We start from the raw sequence: 12,977 nt of genomic DNA, 5'->3' as shown, positions 1-12,977 counted from the left end.
TTTTTCCTTTACCATATTTCCACCGGTCAGACTTCAGCGGGCTTTGTTCCCCTTACAGCGCTTTCTAACACAAGGTGTGTGTGTGTGCATACGTGTTGACTCTCCTAACACACAGTAATTAATTGCAAAATCAAAGAACCTTAATCAGTAAGTAGACAGGATGTCATTATCAATATAGATGGCCATCTTTCACTCCCTCTCCGCTCTTTTCTCACCGCTTTTCAATATGGAGTCCTCCATATCGGCCTTTTGTTTTCACTCCTTTCCATTTGTTCCACTCCGCTGTCCTTCCTCTTTTCTCGGCCCAAATAGTCTTCTCTCCTCTATAATCCTCCTTCCTTTCTCCTCTTGATATGTAATCTTCTCTTCCCCTCATCCTCTTCTCAACTCCTCTTTTTCATGCCCTTCCCCTCTCCTCCTTCATCTGCTCACATCACATCTCCTTCCCCCCTCTCTCCCCACAATTCCACTGGTACCAGACAGGAGCCATTGTAGCGGAACTCCAACCGTAATAAAGATGAAACAGCCCAGTGTGTGTCCATGTGGGTGTGTGTGGGGTGAACAGTGCGGTGAATTGCCTCCACTAAATTAGATACACTTGTAAGCCTTGACTTTCTACCTCTTCTCCAAAATGTATTTTCCCCATTTGCTTTTCAGGTTGATTAAACACAGTAGGATCCTACCAATGGTCTTTCAACTGATTATGGTAAGAAAACTCATCTTGCTTAAGCAATTCATCCATTTTATTCAGCCAATCATCAAATCTCTTGCTCATTCAGCTAGTCAATGAAATAATCAGTCAGTCTGTTGGAATATTCCTACAATCGGCTCATCAATCTTAGTTGTCCCAATCTGTTTTATTTCATTGCATTTCTGCATTTTATTTCCCTCAGTTGTATTCTGTCTCCATCTCTTTCTTCTCTAACTCACTCTATGTAACATTTATAGAGGTAGTTATGCAAATACGTCTCAGGGGTGTTGACCTTTTAGAAGTCTGATGTAATTGACTGGCAGGTCAGCCATTGAGAGGAGGAACGGTTAATAGAATGAGAATATATACACTGCTATTAAGATCCCACACAAATGCACGCACCCACAGCATGGGTCTTTCAATCAGCGAAGCACAACAACGTTTCCAGTAAACAATTTATTTCACCTGACCCTGGTTGCATACACAGCATCTAATGAACCCACAAACCGTTTACACGCACACACACAAACATACTAAATAAGCAGTGTTGTGCACGGCTGCCTGTCCAGCGCGGAGTGGCTGATGCAGAATGTAAACACTCTTATCCAACAGCCTGATTAATCCTGCTCTTGATTGTTTACTCGTGTCTGAACCAGTCATGTCTGGATTTATTAAGGCCGTCCGTATTTTTCATTGATTTCTCCTGCTTGAAACGCTGTGATCTGGATTGATTACACCTGCCACTGGTGATCACACTTGTCGTGGAGAAACTCACCTAATTGTATTTGTCTGGATGATGAAGTCTTTCTGCTTCAGACATGAAAGGAAGTCAGGAAGCAGACTAGACTTCTATAACTGGTTTCTTGTTGAGCCTGAGGAGCAAGAGACTGATCACAGTTGTTTTGTCAAATAGTTTAAAAGCGCCGTCTCACTTCTATTGTACATTCTGTAGATTCAGCACTAAGCAATGTTTAATGCTCTATGAGAAAGTTAAGGGCAGTAAGTCACTGTTAAAATTCCCTTTTCTGTTCCTCTTAGCTCCTTTTTCAGGTTTATGCTTTCAGTGATGCACATCATAGTCCTTTCTGGGCTCATTAGTCCATTAAGATCAACATGAATGTATCATTTGCTGTTACTGACAGGCAGGTTGTCTACAGTAGGTGTGAATTGATATCATTGTCTTCAGCCTCAGGCTACTGCACATGGTGAGTGCGAGCCTGGCTTATCGGCCCGTGCACAGATCACACCTATGCGCTCAGACCCTGCGGGCAGAGTTGGTGTATTCCAGAGAGGATCAATAGTGAAATGAGGGCAGGAGAGAGAAGGATAAGTGAATTACTGCAGGAGAAAGGAGACCAGGTTTTCTACGAAAGAGAAAGACAAAGTAGTCAGTGAGGTGGAAGGGTGCGGGGGGCAAGAGAAGAGAGGTTGAGGAGATCAGAGTAAGGAAATGGAGACTACAGCCTTGCTTCTGGTTCTCTTCCAAACCACTTCATTATCAAAGGCTCATTCATCTTATACACATCATCAATTTGAACTAAATTGGACAGAACATATGATTCTTCTCTGGGTGTGTGTGAAGAAATATTGCTGTGCTTCGTCATACGTCATGAGCATGTGTCGATTATGTGACAAACTACCCAATTGTACTGTAATAACAAAAAGACGTGAAATAAAACAGAAACTCCAGGACAAGATGTACGTTTTCTGTTACAAAGGATAGTAAATACATCAGAATCAAGACCATTTATTCTCTTGCTGGTTGTTTTCTGAGGTATGGTATGGTCCACACAGTTATTATAGTCTTTGCATGGCTTTGTCATAAAGAAGTAGTATTCTTTAACAATAAAAACTGAAAATGTTCAGTACCATAATTCCAATTCCTTTATCAATTGTACATTTATTGTTGAATACATGATGTTGTGGGCTGAACTGTAACAAAGGTTATTCTGTTGTACCTTCTCCAGGCCAACAGTAGTTGTGTTACCAGTGGGGTGGTCCAGAATGCCATCGCCTTGCTGTGTAATCTGTGTGGAGACACAGTCTTGGATCTGGAGACACAATACCAACAAGGTACAGTACGTCTACACAAGAGAGGAAATACCTCTCCTTTGAAACCCAACCTTTCTTTACTTTTCTTGATTTGTACTATGAGTGAGGTGAGCGAGTCCTAGAGGCCTGTCTGTCATTGACCTCACAGCAGCAGAGTGAATTCTATACATCTACTCTGCACGTATTATAAAGCATCATGTTGCCTGTTGACCTGTTGTTTTCCCCAAGCCTGCTGTCCTGCTGCAGCATAATGCTTAGTCTGGTCAAACGCTCTGGCTGTTTGTGTGCTTCACAAGGCCCAGGCAATGAGGCACATAATGTTGTTTAGTCCCCCAGCTATTGTGTGTGTGTGTGTGTGTGTGTGTGTGTGTGTGTGTGTGTATGCAAATGTGTCAGGACCTGCAGTCCAACGCTGTAATTTCAACTCTCAGCTGCAGTGAAAATGTAACACAATAATTCTTGCTTTCTCTGATTACTATTTAGGACTGTTTGCATTTCTCTCTCCCTGGTCACTCATTATTCTGTGTCTCATTCTGTCTGTCCATCTTTTCCTCTGCACACCCTGACTTCACAAAACCGCTATCAACCTTTCCTCTGCTGTTTTCATTGGGTCAGCAGTGCGGCAGTTCACCAGTCAGCATCATTATCGTCCAATCAGCTTCCCTCTCAACAAGAAACTGTCAGCCCAGCATTAATACTGGCCGGGCAATTAACGCTATCTCCCTCTCCTCTCCTCTTTCTGTTTACTTGTTCACCTATTTCTGTCCCTCCTTCTCCCTCTACTTTTTTAATCTTCTCAGCTCACATCTTGCCACATCATCTCCTCTCCCTCCGTCGCTCTGTTACTGTTTCTTCCTTCTCCCCCATCCTCTATTTTGAGTTTACTGCTATCTTCTGCTCTCCAATTCTCCCTTTTTGTAGTTGTGGTTCACTCCAGATCAGTGTGTCGATGGAAATAAAGAAGGGATAGGGTGAGGAGGAGATGGTTTTTATGCTTGTGTGAATGGATTTGTGTTTCTGCCTGTGAAAACAGAGAAGATGTGCGTGTGGGTGCAGGAGCGTCCAATGTGTGTGTGAAAGAAAAGGAGGAGATGAGGTTTATAATTGGGCAGATTTGCCTCTGACTGAGATAATACCCCCTGGGGAATCAGGACAGACAGGGGGAGAGAGAGAGCGGGAGAGGGAGAGAAAGAGAAGAAGAGTAAAGGAGTGATGAAGAGATGTTGAGGTGGAAGTGAGTGAACATTTGGTTCAGGAGGGGAAGAGACTCCTCCTAAACAAAGTTGGCAGTTGGAAGGCTCAGTTTTTATTTGTGAACATCAAGCAGTCTATTATAGAACGTCTAGGTTGTCATCTGATCATTAAGTACAGTGAGGTTGAAAACTCATTTTCTTGGGGCTAGAAACATCAACCCACCATTTTCAGAAGTGTTCCCTTCGAACCCTGAGTGTGGTGTGGTAGTTATTTACAGAAGTCTTTAAGGGCTCCATGTGCCTTCAGAATCTTTGAGAATCTTTGAGGTTTAAGTCTGAAGAAAATCTTTGTTTTTTCTCTTGACCTTTTGTGAGAAGCTTGAAGGATTGTTTTAGGTAATTGCCTCTGTGCCGATGTTAACTAGCATGTGTGGGACTTGAATCTATGAGTTGCCATTTAAACCTGGATTCAGGTTATTTCCCCAAATGGTGGTTCTCTAATGGTTCTTCCACAGGGCTTGACGGGCCATATGTGTACTCAGTTAAGCACCATTGGCATAATTAAATCCATATGGATGTTTTCATATTGGCACACAAGGGGCTACTGGACTGATCATAAATAAGACACATTGATTTGTAATATTTATATGTAATTATTAGGGCTGTCAAATGATTAAAAATTTTAATCAAATTAATCAGAATTTTCAGTGGATTAATCATGATTAATCACCTGAATCCTAACAATTTTTTCTTTCTGAAATGCATAATAAAAATAAATAACAGGACACAGATACATAATTATCATTATTATTATCATAATTATTATTTTTTACATAAATACATGTTATTGATATTTGATTTTTTAATTCATTCCAGAAAATAATCAAATCAATGTTATTTGATAAGTTAGACTGATTTCCCTGCATGGCTCTAGAAGGGTCTCGAGCCTCTGCAGTTTATCCCACTCTGCTGTGAGTTTGTGCTCCTGCGATGACCAGACATGACCAGACATGTCAACCCTCCCGAATTTCAAAGCCCCTCCCGAAAATCTCCCGGACCGACCTTTCTCCCGATTTCCACCCGAACAACAATATTGCTGCACCACCCGTCACTGGGCGCGCCGTTTCAGACCGAACAATAATAAAGGTTACACCTTAAAGTCAAGCGCGGCGATTAGAACGACTGGCGCTGCAAAGAAATCCGCTACCACCCCCATTTCAGTGTGAAATATCCCCATACCTGGGAGGAATTACATCGCATTGGCTTCTCTTCCTCCGCATGTTTCAGAACAGTATTACGGGTCTCTCCGATGGTCTTTCCTCTATCTCAGCGCTGCTCTTTATTTATTTTTCTTAGCAAAGCTCTGCTGGGCGGAGCTTTTCTTCTTCTCTGTTCGGCTGCGCGAGAACCGGGGGGAGGGGGAGGGGGGGGGGGGGGGTGCGGGTCTCTGGCGCAAACGACTTGCTGAACCTGACGGCCTGACGTATGCCTGCAGGTGGCAGTAATGTGTTGTATAGGATGAAGTGCATTCCCTAGAAGAAGAGGTTCTTTCCGGACCTGAATAATTTGTCACACTGCGCATGCGTGAAATGCGTCAAAAAAATTGACGTAATTAACAACAAACAGCTAATTAACGCCGTTAACGCGCTATTTTTGACAGCCCTAGTAATTATATATTTCTCAAATATAATTTTATGTTGCAAAACTCCCCTTTCAAGTCATTTATTTACATATATGTGGTAATCTGGTGACATTTCCCAATCGCTGATCCAGTCACATGGGATAGTTTGGAAATGATTGACAAGCAGCCTGTTTTGTAGTTTGGGTATGAGTTCTATTTCAGTGCTCCACAGAATGCTTCCTTCAGCCATGGGGCAGAATAGAAAAATGGGTTCATACATTGCAGACAACATTTTGTGAATACTATTTAATCCACAAAATAAAATTGGTTTGTTTGCTGAATAACTCTGACTATAGAGGTCAAATAAGACCAAAAATGTGTCAATTAATGGGCCACAAGGGGGAAGCCCTACTAACCGCACACATGATTTGACCAAAGCATTCTTTGAAAGTCAACCCAAACTATTATTATTATCTATTATTGTAACCATGTACACAAATTGAATTTAGTCTGTTTTTTTTCTGTCCCCACAAAACTTCATTCTTGGCTTAGACAGTAATGCTTTAAACCATCTGTCCTGTTGATTTCCAATAGAACTAATTTAACAGTGGTTTATAAATAGATAATGTCACAAAGCACTGTAGGGAGTCTATTTTTATCTCCAAAATAGGACAACGCACAATGGCTTCCACTCTGAGCAAGCAATACTTGTAAATATTTGACAGTTTTAAAATTGAGTTTTTATAAAACCATTTAAATCTACATGAAAACTATTTACAAGGGGACTTGCTTCTATATTTTTTTTCAGTATGAGCATACGCCAAGAGTGATGCATGGCTGATGAAAGGTAGCTTAATGTATTTAATATCATTTTGTTTGTTCATTTGGTAAAGAAAGCTGTGTATACTAATGACAAATATTCTCAACATTATAACATACCATAATAGTAAAATATTATTTACATATACATGAGCAGCTATCTGGAACACAGTTTTCCCCTGAAGACGACTGCGGTGTCGGATCACATTAACACCACGAGAGGTCCGTGTCTGACTGAACGGTCCAAAGTAGAACAGTCTGTTTATTCAATTATGAGGCAGTTTGACAAAGTAACGGTTCATTCTACTGACAGCAGGCTAGCTTGATAGCTTTCTAGTGTTGGCAGTGTTGCATTTTCGCTGACAAAAATAAATGCACACTGTCTACATTCTAAATAAAGATCTATTGAAATAGAAAATAACACTGGGTGAGTTTTCCTCAGTGGAGAAAGGCATTTAAACGTCTTACCTTTCTGTGCACAAAAATAAAAGGGAATTACAACTTTTTAGTTTTGGCACGGTGGAAATGTATGTAGTATTTGCTTGCATGGATGTGTGGTGAGAACACTGATGTTAAATTCACTGAGCAAAGGAACATGGTTTTGTACTTAGTAAGAGCTATTTATTCATGACTTAGCTAGGGTTAGCAGCTTTACAACCTGTTATCGGACAATTGTCCAGGGAAGGATGGAGGGAAGCAAGAGGAGAGCAGAACATGTATTTCTAGATGATCACCTAAAATAGGGTGTCTTTGGTTTTTGCCGTTTGTGTTACCTACTTACTGTGGAATTGACAGAAGGTTCATCCAATCACCTTTTTTGAAAGTGCCTGCCTTTTCCAAACCGTTTTCAATGAAGGCATCTCAGATGGGTCAGTGTTAGAAAGGAGCAGCAACCTCTGGGCTGACAAATGAAGTGTGGAATTGCCAAAAAATATCAGCTCTTCAAATGACCACCTGCACCTGCCTCCTAATGCGAGTAGAACCCCGTAAACCTCAATGTTAAAAACTTAACACCAGAAATAGTGCATTTCATTATTTTTTGCTCTCTATAACTAATAAACCCTCTAGTTTTTATATAACTCACCCAAACAACTGAGACAACATCCATATTTTACAAATACCATCTGGCGTGTCAGGTGTGTACTGACGATAACTTGCTGCTTTAACGTCTGATAAGTCAGTCAGTTTGTAAATGTCTTTGTTTAAATGTCTCACCCATCAAATGCTTAGACATCAGGCCTCTTCTGACACAAGATGATTGTTTTCCGTTTCCAACTTTGGTTGCATCAGTGAAACTTTAACATTACTCAATGTAAGCAAACACTAGCAGGCACACCAGACAATGACCATAAGAATGAGCTCAGCAAATAAACAGCAAAAATATATACTAATATTTTTGAGGATTGGGAAACCGTATAAACAATGTGTGTGTCCGTCAATCAAAGATTTGTAATTGTCTCTCAGCAAGTTTAATTATATGTTAGTTTTTTAGAGGAATAAAGTTGGAGATCGGTGATGTAGACTGACCAACAAACAAAAACAAGTCACAATCCAACCCTTCCTCCAATGACTCTTCCTCTTCTATACAGGCCTAACAGAGGTGGTGGTGATCACCCTCTCAGAGGCTGCACTAGTCCACATGGATAGAGAGGGACACGCTGGGAGGAAGGTCAGCCATCTTGTATTGCAAGCCCTGCTGGAACTGCTTCACACCATCCTGAAACAAACCTCTGTTGTTGTCCGCTGCGCTCTACAGGTACGTCCACTCACACACTAGCATTTTGATTGGCCATTAGTTCTTGTTTTAAATAGTTTGAAGTTAATGTTGATGTTATCTCAGATTTGTTGCCATCTGTTTTACTTACTACCTCAATCATACCTCATCTTTAGATCAAATATTTAGCTATGATTAACTTTAAAACCCACAGTTCTTGCTAAGAAATCCTGACATTTTAAACAAATGTTACCATGTGTCAGCTGTTTTGCTGTACCATGTTGTAGTGCTCCTTATAGGCTGGTCTTTTTCCCACATCTATTTAGAAATGTGATCTTTGTTGACCACAGAACCAGCAACCAAATCACAAAATCAATTCCCTCAAAATGTTGCCCTTGCACCGTGTCCCTGAAGGCACGGCTGTATTGTGACCATTGATGTGGGCAGTTGAAGCCAGCAGGTTTAAGCAACTGCAATATTGAAGTTGTGGACTCAGGAGAAAGAAGATGTGGTCCCAAGTCCCTGCGACACACGCACACGCACACACATACGCACACACACACATACGCACACACACACACACACACACACACACACACACAAACAAAGGCATACACGGAGCGGCCTGTCTGGCTATGTCCCTGCGGCCTCATTATCACCAGTGGCTTTGTCCTTCCCGTCCTCGTCGCCTCCCTTTACACGCACACACATATGCTCACATGTACACACACACACACACACACCAGCCCCTGTCTCCCCATAGCGTGCACCCCAACCCAATGCATACATATTAATGCCTGGACAGGGGGGTGGAGGGACTAAAGGAGAGAAAGGGTAAAGGACTGGGTGGAAGAGGAAGGAGGAAGCAGTGAGGTACAGATGAGAGAAGGAAGAGACACAGTGAAAGGGGGCCAGCAGAATGTGAGGCAGAAATCAATTCTGCCAGGAATCCAAAGCTCATTAAAAATAAAACTTCTGCCCAAACCAAATTCATTTGGGTAATAAGGTCTGATAAGGAGAGAGGACGTGACTAGAACACTCTCCCCAAACTATTACTCCGTTGGTCAAGAGAGGGAGAGAGTCAGAGATTATATACTCTACAGAAGAAAATTGAGAAGGCGAGAGAGCGAGCATAATGGAGAAGAAGTAAGTCGGGGAAGAGAGAGAAAATGTGCGCTAGTATTAATCACGTTATTCCACAGCTAATTGGCCTGAAGTTCCACTGTGGGCATGAACTGAACTAAAATAAGTGAGGGACAGAGGAGCTAATGAGACGGGGGCAGGAAAAGGGGGGCTGCAGTACTAAAGAGACGCAAACACATCTTGATATGACAAAGAAAATCTAAAGTAATTAAAAAAAATAGTTTAACCTTGGTTGTCTTGAGCACATCTTGTATTGAAGAACAGAACCACTGAATATCCAGATAACTGTTTCCTCACTTAATTTGGTTATCGGTGTAACTCTCTCCAAATGTCAGTCTGTCTTGTTAGGTCCATAGATCCATCACTATTGACTGTCAAATCTCTATAAATGATTTATTGTGTGTGTGTGTGTGTGTGTGTGTGTGTGTGTGTGTGTGTGTGTGTGTGTGTGTGTGTGTGTGTGTGTGTGTGTGTGTGTGTGTGTGTGTGTGTGTGTGTGTGTGTGTGTGTGTGTGTGTGTGTGTGTGTGTGTGTGTGTGTGTGTGTGTGTGTGTGTGTGTGTGTCCAGAGGCTATCTTCTCCGGCAGTAGAAACTGATGCAGCAGAGAAGCTCCTCCTAGAAAACAGACCCCTGAGCCAACTCAGCACACACCTCATTCACATGGTGAGCCCAATTCTCAATGAAGTGTGTGCGTGCGTGAGCTTGTTGATAAATTGGAAAAAAGTATCTGGACATAATAGGTAAGGTAATACTTGAGTTATTAGCTTATACTAAGTTATAATTCAACTACCTTCCTTGAAAATGACACCGTATGTTGAATTTAGGCATTAAAGTCATTTTGCCCCCTGCATCTGTCTTTTTATAGTCCATATAAGTCCTTTTATAGTCTATATAGTCCACCATAATCCACTGTGGCTGTAATTAGCTCGTCCTTGATTAATTCTCAAACCTGCTCCCATGTCTGACTGCCCTGTAAACAGCATCACTGCTGATCAAGCTCATTTAAAAGTTCTTCCATAGTTAACTTTCTCCCTGAGGAGGTTGTATACAGTGGTAATGCAGCTAGTCAAGCAGTACAGTAAACTATCCTCAGTTATTCTTTCAAACAATGTTCATGCCGCATGTGAAATGAGAGTAGGAATGTTATATGCTCTTTACCTCTTTCACATTGCTTGTTCGGTTGATACAAATAAGTGTCGCCACAGAATTAGATTTTGTCTGAAAAACCAAAAAGGAAGATAAGATCAAAATCTTGGCCTTCATTTTGAGAGTAATGTGGAAATATAATCTTTTCTTCCCAAGGGACACAATAATGATTTTTAGTGTTGGGTGTACATCTGGGTCTGAGAGTGTTAAGGGGGCAGGTGACACAACCCCGGTCTCTGCGCAGCCCCTTTGCCCCATGGGAGATTAGCCCAATAGAAAACCAGCAGCATCGATATAATCCCTGAATCTAATTAAAATGTTAAAACTGGCTTGTGATTAAAAAAAATAAAATACAGTTGTGAACAGTAGGCAGCTTGCATGGTAAGTATTGTTATTCACTTACTAACATTAAGGGACTTTGTTTAGCAAGGGGTCCGTTCGAGATAATAGGTGCTGAGAGAGAAAGATTATCCTTAATGCTTCTGCAGTTATTAACTTCTGTCAGTGTGGAAATATTCAAAATATATTTACAGAGGCTAAAAATGATATAGTCACTACAGGGACGTGAAGAGGAGCATGGTACGTGGAAGGATTTAATTGCTCCATTTATGAACCGACTTTGTCTCCCGGCAGCTCTCCACTGACCACCAGGAACTTTTGGAGGAATCCATCCAGTGTCTGTCCCTACTGGTCCAGCTGTATGGAGGAGAGGGTTCTGACTGCCTGTCGCCCTCCTGTTTGCAAAGCTTTTCGCATGCCCTGCACATGCACATGGAGAGCCACCGAATCCAACGCACCACACTTAGGATTATCAAACGACTGGTGAGTGCAGCGCATGTAGCGCCATGCAGACACACACACACACACACGCGCACACACTGAGCAACATGCATGCATGTGTAGAAATATTCACACAAGTCAACATTGCTTGTATGACATTTTATCAGATGACGTTGTTGAATATCCCCGTATTTGCTTGTATTGAATTGAAATATTAGCTGTTTAGCTTGCAGAAGGAAAGTATTGGTGTCATGAGAACACACACACACGTCGTGCTGCTGTTCACTGGAACTAGACTGATGGGAGGGAGACAAGGGGTTGGTTTGTATCTGCCTGTCACTCTTTTTAAATATCTGTCCAATTTAGTCCGATTGCCTAATAATAATACAAGCCAAAGACTGCTTATTGTAAGAAAATGTAAAGGAGATTTGAGTTTACGTGAAGCTTGTGTTCCCCGAAATAAAAGTGAACAACAACAACAACACCAGCAGCTAAGGTTACGTGGCGAAAACTGAGCAGCGACACCAACGTTATTCCAACGGCAGTTTCTTGATAGCAAAGTGATGAAAGGCAGGATCGGTGAAGGCAGTCCAGAGAAAATATATCTTAAAATCTCAAAAAGAACAACTTGAAGAACTGTCTGATTTTCTTTCGAACCCTACAAATGACATTAAAACTGTGTTTGTAGTGTTTTGGCTCGGCTGGAGGGTCATGACAAAAAGTTTCTGCATGTGGGACACAAGGACGACTGTCGCCCTGACATCATGTGACCTTACTGAAGGCTATGCCTGCAAGCTTCTCAATTTGTGTGTCTGTGTGTGTGTCAGTGTAAGAGAGAGAGTTTGCTTGCTAGTATTGCTCTGCTTCTCACTAATTAGTTGCAGCCACCTGAACCACCCACACACACACCCACACACACACACACACACACACTCAGAGTAACCTCTCTCTCTTCTTGTGTCTGTAGTAGCATTTGTCCTCTCGTAGAAAGCCATTTCCTCGTAGCTTGTGGATGAGTCACTGAGGAGCTCAGTGTTAAGGTTAGAATTCTTTTATCTGGTCATCAAAATATCTACCACTGTGCACATAGTCCTTTGACTCATTGCACATAGGGTAATGGTTACGTTACCTCAGAGTACTGTTGCAATACTCTTCCCTCACCATTTACTTTTTGCCCTTTGGAGTCCAGTCCTTACATTTTTAAAAGTCAAAGTCAAATCAACCTTTCAAAACCGTTTTCGTAAGTTGAGCTTTTTTCAATGCAATAGACATTCATTGTCCACAACACACACTGACGCACACATCCACTCTCATTTGTAGGTAAGTGTCTGCCCTTCAACAAAGGCTTTTTTAATTACCTTTCATTGATTTCAAGGCTTTGTTAATCTCAATCAAAGATCCTGCTAATCGCTTGGAAACTGCCAAGGAGGAGAGAGGGGGAGAATGAATCAGTGTGAATCAGTGAAGATTTTAATTTATCCTTTTTTTCACCTCGCACAAATTGGAATGACTTGAAGGGGGGTGATAATTAAATGAAAGTTATTTCTTTCAAAGAAGTTTGAAATGTTTTAGACTTAGTAGTATAGCAGAAGGTATTATCCTGCAGCTTTTTGTGTGAATTGTGTTTTCTTACCACTCGACAAACCTGGATCCTTCAGGCCATGCAGGCGGTAGTCATGTTTTTCATGTTTTACGCTGCTTTTTAATCCCACTCTTGTGTCTCATCTCTGGAGGCACAAATATCTTGACGCTAAATTAAAATTGATGCAAGTTACATCCAATTATTCAAACTTTCATGTTTGGACTGTAAACAACAA

The 12,977-nt window shown here is 41.5% G+C and overlaps 1 protein-coding gene across 3 annotated transcripts in view; it reads left to right on the top strand.

Moving 5' to 3' along the window:
- The window catches only part of ulk4 (unc-51 like kinase 4), a 74,542-nt gene that overhangs the window by 52,766 nt on the left and 8,799 nt on the right, over positions 1-12,977 (top strand). For all 3 annotated transcript variants that reach the window (XM_062565757.1, XM_062565758.1, XM_037453760.2), the window contains exons 31-35: positions 658-706; positions 2,659-2,764; positions 7,966-8,132; positions 9,802-9,897; positions 11,014-11,202. In XM_062565757.1, coding sequence (XP_062421741.1) covers positions 658-706; positions 2,659-2,764; positions 7,966-8,132; positions 9,802-9,897; positions 11,014-11,202 — 607 coding nt within the window. The remainder of the gene's footprint in view (positions 1-657; positions 707-2,658; positions 2,765-7,965; positions 8,133-9,801; positions 9,898-11,013; positions 11,203-12,977) is intronic.

Source organism: Pungitius pungitius, chromosome 11 (assembly GCF_949316345.1).
Source record: "Pungitius pungitius chromosome 11, fPunPun2.1, whole genome shotgun sequence".
Classification (NCBI taxonomy): Eukaryota; Metazoa; Chordata; class Actinopteri; order Perciformes; family Gasterosteidae; genus Pungitius; species Pungitius pungitius.
The sequence above is the reverse complement of the archived record's forward strand: the minus strand, read 5'-3'. Positions and strand labels throughout refer to the sequence as shown.